At 39.4% G+C, this 19004-nt stretch overlaps 2 protein-coding genes across 8 annotated transcripts; one reads left to right on the top strand and one right to left on the bottom strand.

Moving 5' to 3' along the window:
- Positions 1-3893: 3893 nt before the first annotated feature.
- Positions 3894-7714, top strand: LOC103721659 (protein trichome birefringence-like 42). The gene is made up of 5 exons (XM_008811952.5): positions 3894-4821; positions 4939-5113; positions 6070-6251; positions 6410-6568; positions 7235-7714. The coding sequence occupies exons 1-5, from the start codon at positions 4058-4060 to the stop codon at positions 7569-7571; spliced, it is 1617 nt and encodes a 538-aa protein (XP_008810174.5). The 5' UTR covers positions 3894-4057; the 3' UTR covers positions 7572-7714.
- Positions 7715-12627: 4913 nt separating this feature from the next.
- LOC103721654 (senescence-specific cysteine protease SAG39-like) lies at positions 12628-18257 on the bottom strand. 7 transcript variants are annotated; one of them, XM_039117926.3, is made up of 4 exons: positions 18128-18257; positions 14171-14273; positions 13593-14067; positions 12628-13462 (listed from the first exon to the last, which is right to left on the bottom strand). In XM_039117926.3, exons 3-4 carry the CDS (start codon positions 14008-14010, stop codon positions 12870-12872), a joined length of 1011 nt encoding a protein of 336 aa, XP_038973854.3. In that variant the 5' UTR covers positions 14011-14067; positions 14171-14273; positions 18128-18257; the 3' UTR covers positions 12628-12869. The 7 variants fall into 7 exon arrangements, with proteins under 7 accessions (XP_038973854.3, XP_038973855.3, XP_088565495.2 ...); XM_039117927.3 differs by having other exon boundaries at positions 14226-14273; positions 18128-18254; XM_088709369.2 differs by having other exon boundaries at positions 13593-14037; positions 14226-14273; positions 18128-18254.
- Positions 18258-19004: the final 747 nt, after the last annotated feature.

The raw sequence follows: 19004 nt of genomic DNA, 5'->3' as shown, positions 1-19004 counted from the left end.
GATCTTTATCAAACTAATAGTAATGGCAACGAATAGGGTATCCGTGGAATTTACCCTTACGAGCTTGATTTAAGTATTTCTAAACACAAATTTTTTCTCTTTTAGAAAGAGTAAGGAAGACCTACTCCGCTTGTTTAAATAAAGATTATGACCTAACCAATGTATTCACTTCTTTGTCCATTTGAAAGCCAATAATATGTATAGAATTTTTTATATGATACTTCTTTTCCAAATATTAAGATGCATTACAATCTTCACCACATGAAAGACTCTAACATTGGCTTATTAATTATTATCAAACTAATGGTAATAACAATGGATAGGGCATCCACAAAAATTATCCTACCCATATCTGAATCCATTTAAAATCCTATTATCCAAACCTATCCTAAATCTGATTAACAATTTGTCCAAAAATTTCAAACACGTCTGATCAAAAAATAGTAAATCCATCGAGTACCCGGCCTTTCCAATTAATCTTTAGTCAGATTGGGCTATTCTGGTTGGATCGGGGACCCGACTTGAAATTACTAAAAAAAAAAAGAGAAAGAGAACAAAGAGAAAGATCTTTGCATAATGACCTGAATATGACTTTTATCAAGTAAAAATCAATAATACATCAAATGTGCTTTATAGCTTAGTGGGTATCTAAGGGTCAAATTCCAAATCATATAGAATTCTGCTAAATAGATCTTATTAGAATTCAGGATGGATCAGATATCCAAAAAATCCACTCAACTGTCATCCCTGCAAACTAACCTGCTCCACCGGCACATCCAAGGGCCATGCTCTGTTGAAAAATTTAATAATAGAGAGCGAAGTTATTTAATCTAAGCAGGCATTGAAGTTCTTTAGTTTCAACAAAACAAGAATAGCTGAGGAGTAGGAAAAAGCTTTGGATATCCAGTATAAAGAGCAAGACCCTTGGACCTGCTAGCCACTAGCAGCAAAGGGGGAAAACTGGTTTCACGATTCATAATCATCAGAGAAGCACTGCTTTAATTTTGGGATAGGTGCTGACCTAATTGCTTTAAATGAATCAGTGGATGAGTCCACGGTCCTACTTCTTTTAAATTTTTATAATAAAATATTGCATATTAACCTCATGATCAAGTTTGAAAGCTATTGATAACCGTGCTTATGAATTACTTTTTTCTTGGCCAACTATACCACCTTTTTGTTAAATTATTATTTATTTTCACATGTAGAGCCAGGTCAGTCTTTCCAGAGACCCAACGGTCAACATGGAAAATGAAAATTGGAGAACCATCGCAAGAGAGTCGGGGATCATCAACGGATTTCACCCGGCAAGCATAGCAAGTAATTTAAGACGTGCAGCTCGAGGTCTCCCATCTCCCACTTAAACCTCTTTACGTTCAATTTATCCCGTAGTCCTAACGATCTCGTTCCTATTTCACCATATTCGAAGGCCGTCACATGATCCACTTGTTTCCACTACTTTTTTTTTATTTCTCGTCATATTCCTTTCCACATGATCTAGTTGTTGTCGATGCCTCTTCCTGTTCTCGTAGTAATCAGTGGCGGTGACAGGGCCATTGATGACACGTTATACGCTACCATACCGAAGTTTGAAATAGATAGCAATAGATCAGCAAGGAGCAAGGATTGTTGGCCCCCGAAAAAATAAATAAATAAATAAAAATCAAGCAAGAGCACAAATAACTTTTCTTATTCGTAATGGTCTATCCAATGTAACAATTTTGGACTTCACTCAAAATGACTAGCCGTAAGGTATTATTTGGATTCCTTCCTGCATAAGTACTCTAGATCTTTTCGATGAATAACCAATATAGGACTAAACACAGTCCGCACGGATCCTCCCATAGTCCTTCATTTAAATTTTAATATCCTCGTCAGGTTAAGAATTCATATCCTTTCAAATCTAATCACATATACCACGATAGAGTCATAACCAATGTAGAACTAAACATTTGTCCGTGCGGATTTTCACATCCAATAAATGCGATACGAATTCCTGGCACTTTGTGAAACAAGGTCAGATTGCATTTTTCATATTAAAGATGTCAACTATTGGATTGCATAATAATTACTTCAAAATTTGTGCGGACATATTGAAAAAAAATATTAGGGTGCTTTGAGTACTGTGCAATATGCGACCCAATGATAAACATAGCAAAAAAAGGTTAAACTCTTTCGCAGGAAAGATACAACCCAAACCTTATAAGTAATGCCACTATAACACATCTTCCGAAGCCAAAAAAAATATAACTAAAAACAAAAATCTATCTATTTCTATATTATAACATGAAAGATTATCATGTCATTTCATATATGGTTGATTACCCGGGTAAGTATTTCCTTGTCATACAGAACTCCTTATAATATATATTTAACCTTTCTTGATAAATATATCTTGCTTAGTAGAGCTTCTCTTTAGCAAAGAGATCAAAGTGGAGTGCACTAAGAGAAGGTGAAAATAGATTATTATATATGTAATACATAAAAATATAATTAGCTAAATATTGTCACAACCGCTTCTCTTTCTCTTACATTCATCATGTCTCCCAAAACTAAGGTATTTTAGGCAAGGCTTAAAAAGAGAAATTTTGAAGTTTTTAAGTTGTGCTAATAGGAAATGAGTTTGCTTCAATAATATCCAAAAGCAACCATAGATAGTTGCTTACGAAAGAAGTTTAGAAAATAAACTAGCTCCTAATTTGTATTTATCTGTAGCATCTACTTAATCAATTTAAGTTGCCTACTGTATTAGGTAGATTGACTTAACTGTAATTTAATTTGATCCCCCGAGTCAAAACCAAATATTTTAAATTTTCTGGATTAGTTTGGCTCTCTTAATCTGAACTCAAATCTCAATGAAATAAGATCTAGATCTACTTTTAAGTGCACCAGAAAAACATGCCTTCACATTACTTGTCTTCATTTTAACTCATTTTTTTACCTTTTTTTTGTGGTAATCATTTTATGAATAAGCACAAGCTATGCCCAAGTGTCGGCAACCAAAAGGCCAACTGAACTCCGATGGTAATATGTCGATGGACGAGCTGTCCGGAGGTGTTGGCTTTGTGATCAGAAATCATCTCGGTAGGATGATAGTAGCTGGTGGTCGTCGCATGCCTAGACTTACTGTAGTTGGGATGGAGCTGCGGGTAGCTTGGAAGGGGATATCCTATGCGAGGTGGGTACTTGGTGCCGAGCGTATATGCTTTGAAGGAGACTACACTGTAGTGATTGATTAGGTTCGGAGAGTGGACAGATATGGTAATGGTTATCCTCTTATCCGTGATACCCATAATTTGGCTTAGAAGCAGAGCAACTTTCAGGTATTACATGTATTTCGGGAGGCGAACAACGTAGCAGACTGGGTTGCCTTATTTGTTGTCCGGCACTTCGGAAAGATCATATGGACATCTGTAGGAGAGATACCTTCTACCTTGTACTCTTTACTTTCTTCTGATATGGCTGGATGTACACATGTTAGAGCTATATTAAATATTGTTTTTATTAAAAAAAAAAAAAAGAGAAGAAGAAGAAGAAGAAGAAGAAGAAGAAGAAGAAGAAGAAAGAAAAAAAAAAAAGAAAAAAAAAAAAGAAAGAGAGGGCGGGGGGGGGGGGGGGGGGGGCGGCGGCGGCGGCGGCGGGGGCTGAAAAGGACTCTTTCCTCGATCGAACTCCGCTCGCTAATGGCGAACGCGGACCATAGGAATGCTCACCGTAAGACCTTTAGCAATGCTTCGGCAACCCTCAAAAAAAACAAAACACTCAGAAAAGTCACTCAAGCGCGTGGGGCCAATCACGTTGCCTCATTTAAGGGCACACTCGAGAGTGCCCGTTCAAAGGGAGCAATCAGAATACGCCACATCAGCTGAGTTTCCTTCATGATCACCTTTCTAAAAGATGATTCACATGTCATGGAACGAAGTCCGCTTACCAACGTCGTCCGGGCGACGGCAATTCCAAGTCCCATACACCTGCAGCCAGTGCGGCATCTTCAGAGTACCATCCCAAAGAAAACAATCTCCTTATCCCTTTGCCGCCAACGGGAGAGAGTAGACTCATGGAGTTCCCCACAGCCAAGGTTGCGAACCGTATGTGGTTTCTCTGCACCCTTTCTAGCTTCCTTGGCTTCATCTTACTCTACTCTACCTTCAGCCGAGGCCATTGGCCCGGCTTAGCCTTTGCATCCCTTGGCAGCTTAGAGGCCACCATTGGCATGGAATCGCCCATGGACTCAAGCGCTCCAGTCCCTTCTCAATCCAAGATGGAGGCACGAGCTCGCAAGTCATATAACTTGGATTTACCTTCTCCAAGTAGTTCTCCAATTCCTACTTTAGCTGACAAAAGGTCGCCAGCTGAATCCAACACAGAGTCATCTCCTCAGTCTTTATGGGCGGAGATGGTACAATCCTCACAATCCACCACAGCCTTTTCTCCACAGCCTAGCGTAGTTGAGGAAACTTCACCAACATCCAATGATAAGCTCTTGTCTTCACAAGTTAGTGCAGCACATGTGGTGTCCACGGAGTCTAGAATCGAGTTAGCCCCCCAGACTAGTGCACAAGATTTAGCCACCTCAGAGGCAAACTTAGAGACGTCTTCACGATCCACAGAGAGGACTTCTTCGTCATGGGATGGGAAGTTGATAGAAGGGAAATGCAACATCTTTGATGGGAGGTGGGTTTATGATCCAAAAGCCTACCCACTCTACCAGGACAACCGGTGTCCGTTCCTTGGTGGCCAAGTGGGTTGCCAGAAGAATGGAAGGCCGGACTCGGCTTACGAGCATTGGAGGTGGGAGCCCAATGGATGTGAGATTCCAAGGTATTGGCTGTAGCTTGGGTACGTACGTAGTTACCATGAACAGAATGGGCAGGTTTTCTTTTCCTTTCTTCTAAAGGTTGTGTTCATTTTGCTTGCATGGGTGTCATAATTTGGAAGGTTTAATGGGACCTACGTGCTCGAGAGGCTGAGAGGGAAGCGAGTGGCAATCATTGGAGACTCTCTTAATAGGAATCAGTGGGAGTCGCTGGCTTGTCTGCTCTACTCTTCGGTGCGACCCTCACGTGCCTTCATCAAAGCACGCAGCTCCGGCTTCAAGGTCTTCCGAGCCGTGGTAAACGCAAACCCTGTCATTTCTATATTTTCTATGTCTTTTTTTTATCTTTACAAGTTTTAAATGTCCGTCTGACTGTCAAAGATAATAAAAAGTGGAACGAACTGCCATGTTGGTGACAAAAATATCAAAAAAATGAGTAGATTTTTTTCCCCCGATAATTTGAGTGTCACATGGCAACGTTCAAGTTTCTCACCTAAAGTTAGAGTGGTTCGCATATTACGATCTCACGGCTACCCAACCTTAAAAACAGGGAAAAAAATTAAAATAAGTGAATGTTGTAGTTAGAAGGCAACTGCCCTTGTTTACGTTTTGCAAGGCCTAGTGTTTATATCTTCTTATAATTTTGAGAAAGATATATATCCATGCATAGACGCTACATTGGTCGTTGCCCTGTGGACTCGCCAAGACTAATTAGGAAGAGGTTCCCAAATGTTTGACCTAGAAAAATTCGTAGACAGCATCGATCCCTGACAAAATTAAACCAAGTTGAAGAAAGAAATACGCACATACATGGATGCCAATATAAAATCATCACTTGGGGTAGAGTATATTCGATTCCCATTTTATTATCAGCAGCCTGTAGCTTCGTTGCGATGCATGGCCACGCATCATGCCATCTCGAGGTGTAATCGGTGACTAGTGCTGTTTTCTCGAAAAATCAAATGCCCTGTTGCTATTTGCCTTTCAGAACATTAAACAGAACAAATATTGAATTTTTTTTATAAACCTTACATTGCGTAAGAAGAAGCCATCTACGAGTCGAGTACTTGAACAAACTAAAAGCACACGTTTCCATTTTATTGGAACCTGAAAGCCAAGGTTATGCAAGCCTCAGGAAGGGTTGAAGCAAAGGAAGGTGTGGGTTTGATGTTATGAATATTCTTTTGCTTCAGCTAATTTTTAAGAATGGCATGTATATATAGCTCAAGCAATAATACTTAATTTTGTGCAAGGACTATCATTGCTCGGTGGAGTTTTACTGGAGCCCGTTCCTTGTCGAGCTGAAGGAAAGGGAAGACCGATCCAAGGTGCTGAGGCTCGACAAACTCCCAGGATCAGCCAAGCTGTGGCAGGGGGCGGATGTCATGGTTTTCAACACCGGCCACTGGTGGACTCACCATGGCAACATGCAGACGTGAGTCTTGTTCGCGGTTCATTTCCCATGCATAAAGCTCCTAAATTTACTTGTTCCATTTTGTTCAGTGAATTATGATGTTATATTTTTTGAGTGCTGGGGATGCAGTTATTATTCGGAAAAAAAGCTGAGAAGATAATTTGGTGAAATTGGTGCAGATGGAACTATTACGAGCAGAGAGGAGCGTTGGTGGAGGACATAGATAGCGATAAAGCATTTGAGATGGGGCTGAGGACTTGGGCTCGTTGGGTCGAGCGACATGTGGATCCTACCAAGACCACTGTGTTCTTCCGCAGCATCTCTCCAGAGCACAAAACGTAAGAGAACACCTAACTCCACCAGATCACTTAACAAATGGATAAGTTGGTCAGATTGGCAAAATAAATTGCACTTAACTTATGTGGGCTGGTAGATGTCAACCCAATTTTTATCAATCAAACTCGAAATGAGGACCAATTTCCCTCTTTTTTCTTTTTCTTTTTCTTTTCTTTTTTTATTTTTTTTTTTTGAGAGAGAAAAGCCAGGTTAAGTACGTCCAACTATCAACATTCTATTTGATGACCCAAAGTGTCATCATCCTAGGTTGTGCAATATGTGAGATTGGCAATCCACGCACTCATTGATAATAAGAGCAAAGACTTAATCCATCATGTATCTCATAAAACTTAATACATAATTTGTAGTACTTGTTGGATTAGACCATAAAATGATACTTGGTCGCTTCTTCCTCTAGCACTAGAGAGAGAATAGAGCTTCAATTTGCTCCTCTTGAACTGACAATAATAGATAGCAGTTAGCATCCACCACGACCCAATGTATTGTTTGTCATAAGACAGACTCAAAGCAATGTATACGTAGAAAGGGAAACAGCGTAATATTTGAAGATATTATTGTATTCTAACTGCACCATCATCGATCTTCTGTTGGGAATGCTTGTTATGATTGCAATACATGCGCTCAAACGAGCATGTCAAAAATTGCAGGGAGAACCTGCATTGGTGCTACAACCAGACCCATCCTATCACCAACGAAACTTACGTGCAGTGGTTTCCAAGGTCCATGATAGCTACGGTGGAGAAAACTCTCACAGAGATGACGACACCGGTTAGGTATTTGAACATTACACGGCTATCAGAGTATAGGAGAGATGCTCACACGGCGGTGTACACCACGAGGAGAGGGAAGCTACTCACTCCGGAACAGCGAAAGCGGCCTCGAACTTATGCTGACTGCAGCCACTGGTGCCTTCCAGGACTCCCTGATACTTGGAATGTTCTTCTTTTGGCCTCGATCATTGGAAATCCCTCTACTGTTTTGTAGATTGTCCGATCGAAGCTCCAACTTTCTTTTCTTTCTTTTTCTGTGAAAGATGTAGTGTGGGCTGGCTAGGCGTTCGAGTAAAGTTTAAAAAAGAAAACTTACATATTATGGACCAACCAAACAAATTTATGTGAAAAATCCTACAAGCCAAAAATATAAATGAAAAGTTTTGTACTTTAATTTTTATGATAAATTTGCATCACTTTCAATTTAAAATTTTTATTGGTAGTGATTTAGGTTGTCGTAGTGATGATGATGATAACAACCAGTAGTGATTAGCAATGATGGCTGCTGAATGATAATTGGCGGCCAACGTTGGTAGATGATGATGATGGTAAATGGTGGCAAAGATCTTTGGTTATTTTCAGGAATTTGAAAAGTTCTCCACAAAAAAAAAAAAAGAGAGTGGGTCAAATAGGATTAACCAAACAAAGTGCTTTGCGTATATTTCCATTGGAAACAAAAAACAATGAAAGTAGCAATTGGCTGGGATGCCTGATAGGCCTTTAAGTTTTTTTTTTTTTTTAAAAAAAAAAACCTTGTTTTGGGAAAGAAGAAAGTTCTTTTTATTTCTTTTGAGGTCGGGATGCCTTGATGTGAAGGGAATTCTGGGAGGAAAACGCAACACGTTGCCGGCACTTTTTTCACATAGCGTACGGTGGGTCATCTATGGGAAAGAAAAGTCCCAGCTGGACACCGCATCGGCATTAATTTTGCCGGCTTTGCATATTTTGCAATAGGTAGGAAAAAAAAAAAATGTAGCCAAACAAGTTTTTGGTGAGCAGGAAGAAGCATTTATTGCCAGGCCTCATCTGTCAGGAGCAAGGTGCTTTTGTGGGATCTTCAGCATGTCTGATGGCTGTCAAGCTGGACATAGAACGAGCTTACGACAGAATTCGGTGGAGCTTCTTGAGGCGCGCTTTAGAGTGCTTTGGCTTTCATAAGATTTGGATCGATTGGGTGTTGGGGATGTGTTCGGGGGTCGAGGTTTTCCATCTTGATTAACGATACGCCTTCCCCCTTCTTTAGGTCTACTATGGGGCTTAGACAGGAATGTCTTTTATCCCCGTATTTGTTCATCATCTGTTCAGATGTCCTGTCTCGGGCTCTGCGGGGTGTTTGTGCTAACCAGGAGCTGGAGGCGTTTGTTCCTGCCCCAGGGTCTCGATCTATATCACATTTACTATTTGCAGACGATTGTCGACTCCTGGCTAGGGCGCGGGCAGCGGATGCACAAGTCCTAAGAAGAGTATTAGCGGAGTACTGCGCAGTATCGGGGAAGAAGGTAAACCTCCCACTACAAGAAACTTGGACATTAGTGACGCTTTTTTTGGCTATTAGTGACGCTTTTAAGCGTCGGTAGAAACCATCCCGACGTTTTCCAAAGCGTCGGTAAAGCGTCGCCTATGCTACAGTGGAAAAAAACATTTTCCGACGAATTTAAAAATGTCGCTAATTCCCGACGCTTTAAAACGTCGCTCTTTACCGACGCTTTAAAGCATCGCGAATTACCATTTGCTGTCTGCAACTTCTCCTCCATTTAGAAATACAAACAACCTTCCCGATCGGTACCTTCATTCTATCCGTGCGAAGTGGTTGGGTTTGGCTATATAAACAGTTATTTTTTTTTCAGATCTGCCGATGTGGGACTAAAATGAGGTGGTTTTTTGGATTCCGACGACGCTGTTAACGACGCTTTAAGCATCGTTATTTAACGACGCTAAAAAGCGTCGTTAAAAGTGTCGTCAATTACATATTAACTTCGACAACGCTTCATTAGCCGACGCTTTTAAAAAGCGTCGGCAAATATTGACGGAAAAAAATTTTTGCCGACGCTTGGAATAAGTGTCGGCAAATAAGAGTCGGAAGTTTTCTTTTTTTGTGTAGTGTCCAGAAGTCAACCATCTCTTTCAGCCCTAGCATTGAGCATAGGGTCAGACAGGAGATTCGGGGGATACTGGAGATGCCGGATTAGGATGGAACCTGGAGCTTTTTGGGAGTACCTATTACGGGCTGGAGATTGCGGGTGGCCGAGTGCTCCAATTTGATGCAGAGAATTCAGAGCAGACTAGAGGGCTAGGGAGCATCTTCACTCTCTATGATGGGAAGATTGACGTTGATTAGATCAGTGCTAGCTTTCATACTTGTCCACTTCATGGCAAACATAGTGGTTCCGAAAACAGTGCTGATAAGGATTGAGCGGCTACTTCGAAGCTTCCTATGAGGGTCGTATGGAGGGGGTCATGGGATATACTTAGTGGCATGGGAGCGTGTCTGCCTACTAGTGAAGGAGGGTGACCTCGGTGTGTTGTTTCTTGTGGAGAGACCCGAGGCGCTGATTGTCCAACATGCAGCTCGATTTACGCTGGAGCCGTAGGGGTTCTGGAGTTAGACCATTGCTGCCAGATATGGCCGGACGGGCACTGTAGAGGCAATTCGCAGTGGGCATCGTTGCTCATTTATGTGGCGAGAGATCGCAAGATACATATCCATAATTGTGAAGAATACTAGATGGTTGATAGACGATGGGCGGAGTATCGATGTAGTTGGCGACCCATGGGTGGGTGCCCTATCTTTGAGACTCTGGCCGACTATGGTTGACATTGAGGCAGTGGAGGGACTGCGGGTTTGCGACCTCTTTGTTCCGGGCAGGGCTGCTTGGGATGAGGCTAGGTTGGGTCATATGTTTGGGACACACCTAGCTGAGAAAGTCCGATCCCTTCCAATTTCGGGGTATGCAGGTTCGGACACCCGGGTCTAGAGCACATCATGTAGGACCAGTGTAAGGGTATAGGACCGGCGTGAGAGCATTGAGAAGCAGCCTAAGGTTGGGGTGATTAATGGAGGAGAATGGATAGGAATGGGAGTCTTTCATGTCATGATGATGAATGGGTGCAGAGAAGAGGGTATGGTAGCTGTGGCGGTGCTAATTAATGGTTGCAGCAGCAAGGAGAGACACTATAATAACGTGATAGAGCAATGATGCTCACTTAGCTTGACAGCATCAAGGGCATGCATAGGGATGGAGGCATAGAATCCGAGTTGATTGTCGCCACTTGGGCTTTGTTGGATGCTAGTTCCTAGAAATTGCTGATAATTATGTAAAATAAGATTTGTAAATAATTACATTATTTAATAATAAAGATATATTGCAAAATAATTGGAAGGAAGACATGCTGGAAACGAAATTTGCGAAAACAATGCTCTGAGAAAGAATTTCGCCCCTCGTGTAGGTTTGCGAGGAGATCATCCCCAAAGTACAATGAATCCGGCTCAACTTAATGCTTTCTATCACGAGCACGATTGTATGAAGATCCAACCAAATAGACTCCTTCAGAGAAAGAAGAGTAGAAAAGTATTAGAGAAATTGAATGAGAAAACTGGAAGAAAAAAAAAGAAAAGAAGCTAGCAAGGTCTCTCTTAGAGTAATAGCACAAGGCCTGATTTATTTTCGGATTGTGTTCATGACTCAATACTTGGAGCCTATTTTTCTTATCAACAGGTGTATAAGACAACCAAACAGATCTCGGCGAACGAGTGCGTGTCACCAACATACCCATCATCTCCACAAAAAAAAAAAAAGAAATATATTGCATTTCAGTATCCAGTATAAATTGAAGTTTGAAATTTAAATTTTTTTCAAAAAAAAACTAAAACTTTCTTTTAAAATGTTGAGTATTTAAAAAATTAGAATTTCTAACAGGTTGAACCTGGAGAAGAATTTTTATAAGCCTGTAGGAGCGTGCTTGGCAACCTAGAGTCCAACTATCCCATCATTAATGACACTATTTTTTTGGGAGATGCACCAACCTCTCCTTATTTGCCGATTTCATGATAGTCATTTTTTTGATAGAATGAAATTATGGTTAGGCCACTCAAAGCCGGCAAATTTTGTGATTCTTATGAACCTACCAAAGCCATGGGTCAAAGTTTATATATTTTACCAAACTGGCTGTTATTTTTAGGAGCATCCAAGTCATAGATACAATCCATACCTTCATTGCACCAATCGGCCTACAGATATAATTAATCCACATTAACTATAAAATGAAAGTTGCCATACAACATTATTTTATTATCATATATCTTTTAGTGTAAGATGGTTACTTATAAACAAGCAATAAAATATGTATGATAGCAGAATTTATGTAAAAGTAAATAATATTAATGATTACAATATATATTGCTAGTTTAATAATACAATTAAGATAAGCATTTCAATTAAAAAAAGTTGGCAGCCATAAAACTCCATCAACAGTAGCAGGCACGCTGCTAGAATCGCCAGTCCCTACAAAGTTGAAAAACAAATATTTTAAGAAGATTAAGGCGGTGTAATCATAAGAGAAACTACTTTTTTCACCTATAGAAATTCTTTAAAGCTGTTCTTTTTTTTCACTTATAGCTCATGTGGATTATAAAATACTATATCATGGCCTTATTTGAGTTGATCACGGGCTAAAGTATTTGTGATCAGATTTATGGTACTTATGGTTAGATTTGAATGAATTTAGACCTGCAAAGATACTAGAGCTTAAATAGAGAAAGTATATGAGGATGCGCGAAGATGTGCCTCAGCCAAATAGCTAGAGTTACCGGAGAGCTATTTACAGTGTTGTTGCCTGAGCTATTTTAATGAAATTTTATGGCCTTACATGTGTTTAATTATGGATATTAAGATTTCATTATACAAAATTCTTGGATGTGCAATGAAATTCCATAGTAATCCTTAAATTGTAAATAAAAACTTCTACTTTTGAGTATGATTCACATTTCACCACTATTTGCTTTTTGCTTGTTTTTGAACATTTTGCTTGCAACAACCAAATAGTGAGAACTTTGACGTGCAGAAATCAAAATTTCCAATTTTGTAGTAAAAGAAAAATACTCATAGGTTCAAGAAAGTCAAAAAATTTTCCGAAAAAAGTCAAGAATAAGAATTGCTTTTGTGCATAAATATTACCACACAATATAGGCCTTTTTTCCTTAATCAAATTTAATAACTACACAGAAAAAAAATACACATCAAATTTAATAACTAACTAATATCTTAGATTCATGAACAACACAAAGCAGCTTTGTATCAAAGTATAGCTACAAATAGGAGCAAGTCTCAACACTATAAGATTACTTTGCTTAACTAAGCAATAACACATAAAAGTTATTACATGACAGAATGATATAAGCATTATTTTCTCTCTCTCTCTCTCTCTCTCTCTCTCTCTCATTCTTATATTTTTTTGTGTGGGGAAGGATTCCTCTAAGTTATTAATAAGATGTCATTGTAGAAGATCGTTGAATTTATGCTGTTGGGTAAGAAGCAAGCTTGGCCATACCACAGAGCCCTTCCGGTGCACCGACATCACGCTGGATGCGCATGTATCCCGTCTCACCCCAAGTTGTACCCCATGAATTCTTTACCAGCCAATATTCAGTCCCATCCTCAGCTATCCCGTAACCAACAGCGGTCACAGCGTGGGTCATTTCCGTTTCACACGGACCGGTGAAGATGCCACTGGAGTAGTGCCGGAAGTCTTGCCCACTACCATCGATGCCAACTGAAACAGGCTGGTTCGCGACCGCCTGTAAGAGCGAGGACTCATTATTTGCAGGCACGCTCTCGTAGCCGCTGATAGTAGCTGCCGATGATGATGTCTTGTTGGTGTCACAAGTGCCATTAGCTGCCATGTAAGGGTAGTTATCTTCAGTTGTTATCCCTCCATTATCAATGACGTATTGGAAGGCACGAGTCATGAGTCCCCCGTCGCATCCTAGGTTTCCATCGTTAACATCACAGTCCACGAGTTGTTGTTCCGACAAGGAGACCAAGTTGCCGGTCTTGATTTGAGTAATCGCTTCAATGGCAGCCACAGAAGAGAATGCCCAAAAGCACCCTACGTGCATCTTGTTGTTGGTTAGATATATAACTTGTTTGTGAGCCATGTTAATTACTTGATTACATCTTTCATGTATCTTGTTGTTCTTTAAATTTAGATATATAACTCATTGTACGCCATATCTTACCGCACGAGCCTTGATTCTTGACGGGAGTAACTGCACCTCTGGTTCTCCAGTCCATGCTGTTAGGCACGTCGGTCAGGTTGGCGTACTGAAAGCTTCCTGTCGTGGACGCCGTAGGCATGGGCTTGAATGCAAGGCGAGAGGCCTTGAACTCCCCGTTGGTCAAGTCAGCAAACTGGTTGAGGCCGAGCTTATACTTGCGATCGCCGGCTCTATTGACAGACTTGATGTACTCGTAGTTGTCCCTGAAGATTTGGAATCGTCGCTCCTTCTCTGCTGCATCCGTGTAGACCCGCCCATTCTGAGCCATCCACTGCTCGTGCTTTGTCCGCATAGGCTCGTCAGCAATGCCACGAGCCGTGGCTCCAGAGACCCAAACACCCAAGACCATCAATGCGAGCTCAAAGCATTGGTGAGCCATTGCTGTGTAAAGACTTTGGGATGATTGCTGCCAAGTGGGTTAAGTAGCTAGATAGCGCTGGGAGGGTGATAAGTAAAGCAGAAAAACAGAGAATGAAATCTCTTTTTATTCAATTGTATGACGTCACTTCTATGTGTATATACAAGTTGTCAATATGTACCAATATATCCTAACATCTGAAAATTAAGAGCTCGCTATACGCAAATATTCAGCACCTTGGGAATAGATCTCAAGGCAATAGACTCAGCAATGCCTGGCAATACCTGGGAGCATCTTAAATATTAGGAAAAGAGAGAACTTTCTCAAAATAAAAACATCTGATGGAAGACAAGAGCTTAACAGAACAATACAAGCAATATCTAGAAGAATATATGATAATGCAAAGAAACAGATGGTGCTGGAAATGCCTATTCTATCAGAGCTGATGCTGAAATACATTAATTACACTTTCATGATTATATGTACGGAATACGACTTGAGCACCAGTCTTGGGAAAGGACGGGCATGATTTTCATAAGGATAAACAAGTAAAATAGATGATAAGAAATAAGTTGAATGCATGGATTAAAAAAAAGAACTGTTAAATAAAAAAACAAAGAAATAGCATTAATAGTTATTTTTGCAAAGTTTGAATATCAAATCAAACCGAAGCCGTGATACAGTTACCACAAATGAGGTAACATAAACTGATCCAGAGTTAAAATCTCAGACTTCGAGTTTGACATGGTTGAGTTAACAAAACCAACAACAATTGAAGGCTTTAGAATCCTTAAAGGTTAGTTAAAAAATTAGATAAAGGGTGATATTTTCCACAAGATTTACTTGCAGGAAATGTGAATGCCTTGTATCATATCACAGAAATTGGCAAAAACGCCCAAGAAATACAAGGAATGCATTCGACTTTCTTTGTGATTTTACATTGGTCAAATAATGTGAAAATAGTGTTCTTTAAACCTTCTGCAAAAGCAATGCACAATTAGAAATGCAAAAAACCCACCCCTCTTGGTATTTGCCCCACATTTTGAAACAAGGTTTGCAGAGTCAGCTTGGGTTTCAGCGGAGCCCATAAGTTTTGTTTTTGGCAGTTCCAAGCCAGGTCCCAGATTCTTGGACAAGAAAAACGATAGACACAGGAAAAGCAGGGGAGGGAAGAAAGAAAATATAAAAAAAATCCAAAAAACCATATAGCACATAATTTTAGAGTATTTTGGAACATTTGAAATTTCTGGAAGGACGGGTCCCAATATTTTCAGAACAAACTATCAAGAATTGCAAAAAGGGAAAGAAATCTTATTATAAACCAAAGAAAATGTTAAGAATCATGTTATGCACCAACTTAGCGCATAACATGTTCCATTGTTTAATAACAATCTTTGACTGCCAAATATGTTACACCATAGATCTTAGACAGAAACATTCATACATAAAGTCAAATATTAATATAAACTTGATATGTTGGTTAGCATTATATTAAGTACCAAATACCAAATTATAAATTATAAGCTACAGCATTTGTTAATAAAATTTTAATTAGTTGTGTAATTTTTCAGATTATATTTGCTAATCGAGCTCCAGGGTGAAAAGGTGGGATGGGGATCGGGTGGCAGCAGGGTGTGCATCCTGTATGTCTGGAATAAACCTCTTCCAGTAACTTAAGATATTACAGCAAAGTGAGCAAACTTAAGATATTGCAGCAAAGTGAGCAAACGTATATTCGATCTCAAGAAAATTCTCCTTTGGATAGATTTAACACCTAGAATTTAGTGCTCAAAACAGGAACTGTTATTCATGGTTAGTTTTCGCTTGAAACTAGTCTAAAACTGGTCAGTTTTGGCGTTAAATCACCACAAAAGAGTTTCAGAGGTCAGATCAGTTTCAAATGTTTTTTGAAGTATAGTTTGATAAACCTGATAACCAAAATGGGTCTCTTCCAAAATATCCATCACCAGGTTATTTAACTTGATACCTCGAGACACTAAAGTAATCCAAACAGCAACATTTCATGTTTTTGAACACCAGGTAGGTAGCCTATTTGATAGACTCAATGGCTGACCTAGCTGATACAATCAGAGTCCCTTGTTCTAGGATTATGAAAATACACATACAAAACAATGCCGATACAATTCTTGACCTGTTTTATTTACTATCATTCTAGAAGATCTGATTCCCATGACATAGATACCAAGAAAGATGAGTCAAATGGAAGTGATATTGAACAAAAAAATATGACTCAGGGTGGTACATGGACTTGCATATTGTAGAGAAACCTAAAGAAATGTGCAGTACAGCAATGTTGATCATCGAAATTGAAAAGCTGATACAATATATATATATATATATATATCATAATTAAAACCGACATTGGAACATCCAAAAATGTTTGTAACAGGTCAGATCACTGCAAGCTCATTTATGGACATGATCTAGCATAACATAGACACCAATTCTAGTACATCATAAAAAGCATCCAGAATTCCTCATGATGTACAGTGTATGACATTTTTGAAAGATGGCATATTAAGAAGATCCACTAACGCTGAATACAGGATAAATTATGAACCACGGCATTACCAATGACAGACAGATGGAAGTGAAAAGAGAGCCCATAGCATAAACAATGCAAGCTACTATACTAAACTGCTCCCAAACTGTAGGGTTAGCATCAGGGAAGACCTATATCTAAGCCAGATGAATTTGGAAGATGTCCGTTTACTGTACAAGTTGCAGTCGCCTGGCCGCCTTCCTTAAGGTCTAACTTCCTATGCGTAGGCCAGCTACTAAATAGGTGACTACTAGGGAACCCTGAAGGGTAGAGTTTGGACAACATTAGGAGATAGCTTGGGCATTACATGGCAGAACAGGATAGTAGGCATATCAGGGGAAGAAATGAATACTGAGTGTCTGATGCTCATCTGCTTATAAGCTAATCTATACAGAATGCAAACTTTAAAAAGAAAAAAAAGTTAAAGACATCATGGAAGTGTCACAAGCATATGAACATAACGATAAATCATCAAAAGAATAAACAAATTATCAACAGACATGCATAAATTCCTTGTGACTTTTGGATAGGTGTACAACCTATATTGCTTACCATGGAAGCAAAAACTTCTTGATCGAACACAGGTAAGCACAAAGGGTTCACGGCAGTTTCTATCTGTTAAAAGAATTCATCCTCCGGGAACGTGTCATAAAACAGCCTCCTTCTTCCCTTATTCTAGCAGCCCTCGCACCTACTACATCTTGACCATGAAAAACTCATAGTGGTTTTCTGGGAGTTAATGATTGGTTAATCTTGTTTTTCCTCCAAATTAGCAGGTAAGGCCTTAATCTGTCCACAATTTCGTGGCCTCCATTCATCTCTTCATTTCCCAACTGATGACAGAATCAATCATTCTTTCAACAACATCTGATTAAATGCCACATAATAAAAGATTGAGCTGTCAATTTGTTCCTGCGCTGTACATGATGACTCCTTTATGAAGAGCTGCTGCTCTTGGTGGAACTCCTTCGAACATTCGTAAAATTTCCTTTTTCGTTTTTTCAGACAAGAATGCTATTGGCAATCAAGAAAGCATTGCAAGAGCCGAAACTATCTCTTTTTATGGAGTCTCCTCGAAACCTTCGGGTACTTTTTCTGTGTTCGTGGACGATATGCCTATTAGCGATCAAGATCTCTCTGTTTAGATCCTTCTTGCAATTTACCTTTTCCTTTTGGAAAGAGTGACGTTAACAATCAAAAAAGCATCGACGTTGTCATTCTATCTACCTTTACGGATATCCTTAACACCTTCTTGTACTTTACCTTTTTCTTTCTAAAATCAAAAAAACCACCGCAAGACTCGCTCTTTTGGATTTCTATGTTGGAAGCCATCCAAGAATTAAAACAAAAACATGATTTGGACCAAGAACACATCTAACTATAAAAAACAGGGGGTATCAAGAAGGCTGTAAACGATCATGAAATCATCGGAAGACATATTCTTTGGAATTGCTGTGTTGGATATTGATGCAGGAATTGAAACAAAAGCATGATCTGGATCAAGAACACATCGATCTACGAGAAAAGGAACAGAAGAGAGAGGGAGGAAGAGGAGGTGGGAGACAAGCAGCAAACCTGAGGAGACGAGCAATGAGAGCAGGAGATGAGGGTTAGGGCTCGAAGAGAAAGAAGAGACCACAAGTGGAGAGGATGTTGGCACGTCTCCTTAATTCAGGAGACTTGATGGTTATAAATTGGTTATTTTAGAGGGTCTGTCCGAATCAACCCTCTACTTAAACAAGTATGGCCGGAGATCAGTAAAAATTTATAATTATTTTAATTTTTTTTAAGCAATATCGGATTTTATATGATATCCTTTCAAAATTGATATTTGCATGTATATCCTCATAAAACTCTGTTATTATACATATACTCCTAATATAACAATTATTCTAACAGTATTAAAAAAATCAAATTTATATTAATTAAAAAATAAAATAAAATTATAAAATTACACTATTGTTCCTGCCTTTCTTTGGGATTGTGATCTATTTGCATGTCTACCCATTAAGGATATTTTAGTTATTTTAACTTGAAACCGTTAATTTTTTAACATCGTTAGATAGAATGGGTACATATGCAAAAACAAAAATAAAAAAAAGGTAGAATAGCAAAATAAGTGTTTGACGAAGGTATACCTGCAAATATTAATTTTGGAAAGGTATTCATACAAAATCCAATATTTAGAAGGGTTTCATGTAAAAAACCCTTATTTTTAATCCATACATACATATTCTTAATATTAAAACAGTGTTCTGGCTCATGTTGTCAAGCATGAATGGAGAGCAATGTTATTTAAACATATGTAAGCATTTGGCTAACCTATGTGGGGCTAAAACCCATTTCCTCGCTCAAGCCCATTGCCTAACTTGAAATGGGGAGAACAAGCCTCCATCTCCCTTCGGGATCCTAGGCCGACACCATGGCCGCTGGCCGCCCTTGCGGTCTTCGC

Source organism: Phoenix dactylifera, chromosome 1 (genome assembly GCF_051530095.1).
Source record: "Phoenix dactylifera cultivar Ajwa chromosome 1, Ajwa_hap1_PhDact_Kaust_v1.1, whole genome shotgun sequence".
In the NCBI taxonomy this organism is placed as follows: Eukaryota; Viridiplantae; Streptophyta; class Magnoliopsida; order Arecales; family Arecaceae; genus Phoenix; species Phoenix dactylifera.
The sequence above is the reverse complement of the archived record's forward strand: the minus strand, read 5'-3'. Positions and strand labels throughout refer to the sequence as shown.

Excerpts from the sequence above, each read along its gene's own strand:
- LOC103721659 (XM_008811952.5), top strand. The coding sequence starts at position 4,058 with ATGGAGTTCCCCACAGCCAAGGTTGCGAACCGTATGTGGTTTCTCTGC. Across the intron at positions 4,822-4,938 it reads AATGGATGTGAGATTCCAAG|GTTTAATGGGACCTACGTGC; the intron begins GTATTGGCTGTA and ends ATAATTTGGAAG. Across the intron at positions 6,569-7,234 it reads ATCTCTCCAGAGCACAAAAC|GGAGAACCTGCATTGGTGCT; the intron begins GTAAGAGAACAC and ends CAAAAATTGCAG.
- LOC103721654 (XM_088709353.2), bottom strand. Across the intron at positions 14,038-14,225 it reads CCTTGAGATCTATTCCCAAG|CAATCATCCCAAAGTCTTTA; the intron begins GTGCTGAATATT and ends CCCACTTGGCAG. Across the intron at positions 13,463-13,592 it reads CAAGAATCAAGGCTCGTGCG|GGTGCTTTTGGGCATTCTCT; the intron begins GTAAGATATGGC and ends AGATGCACGTAG.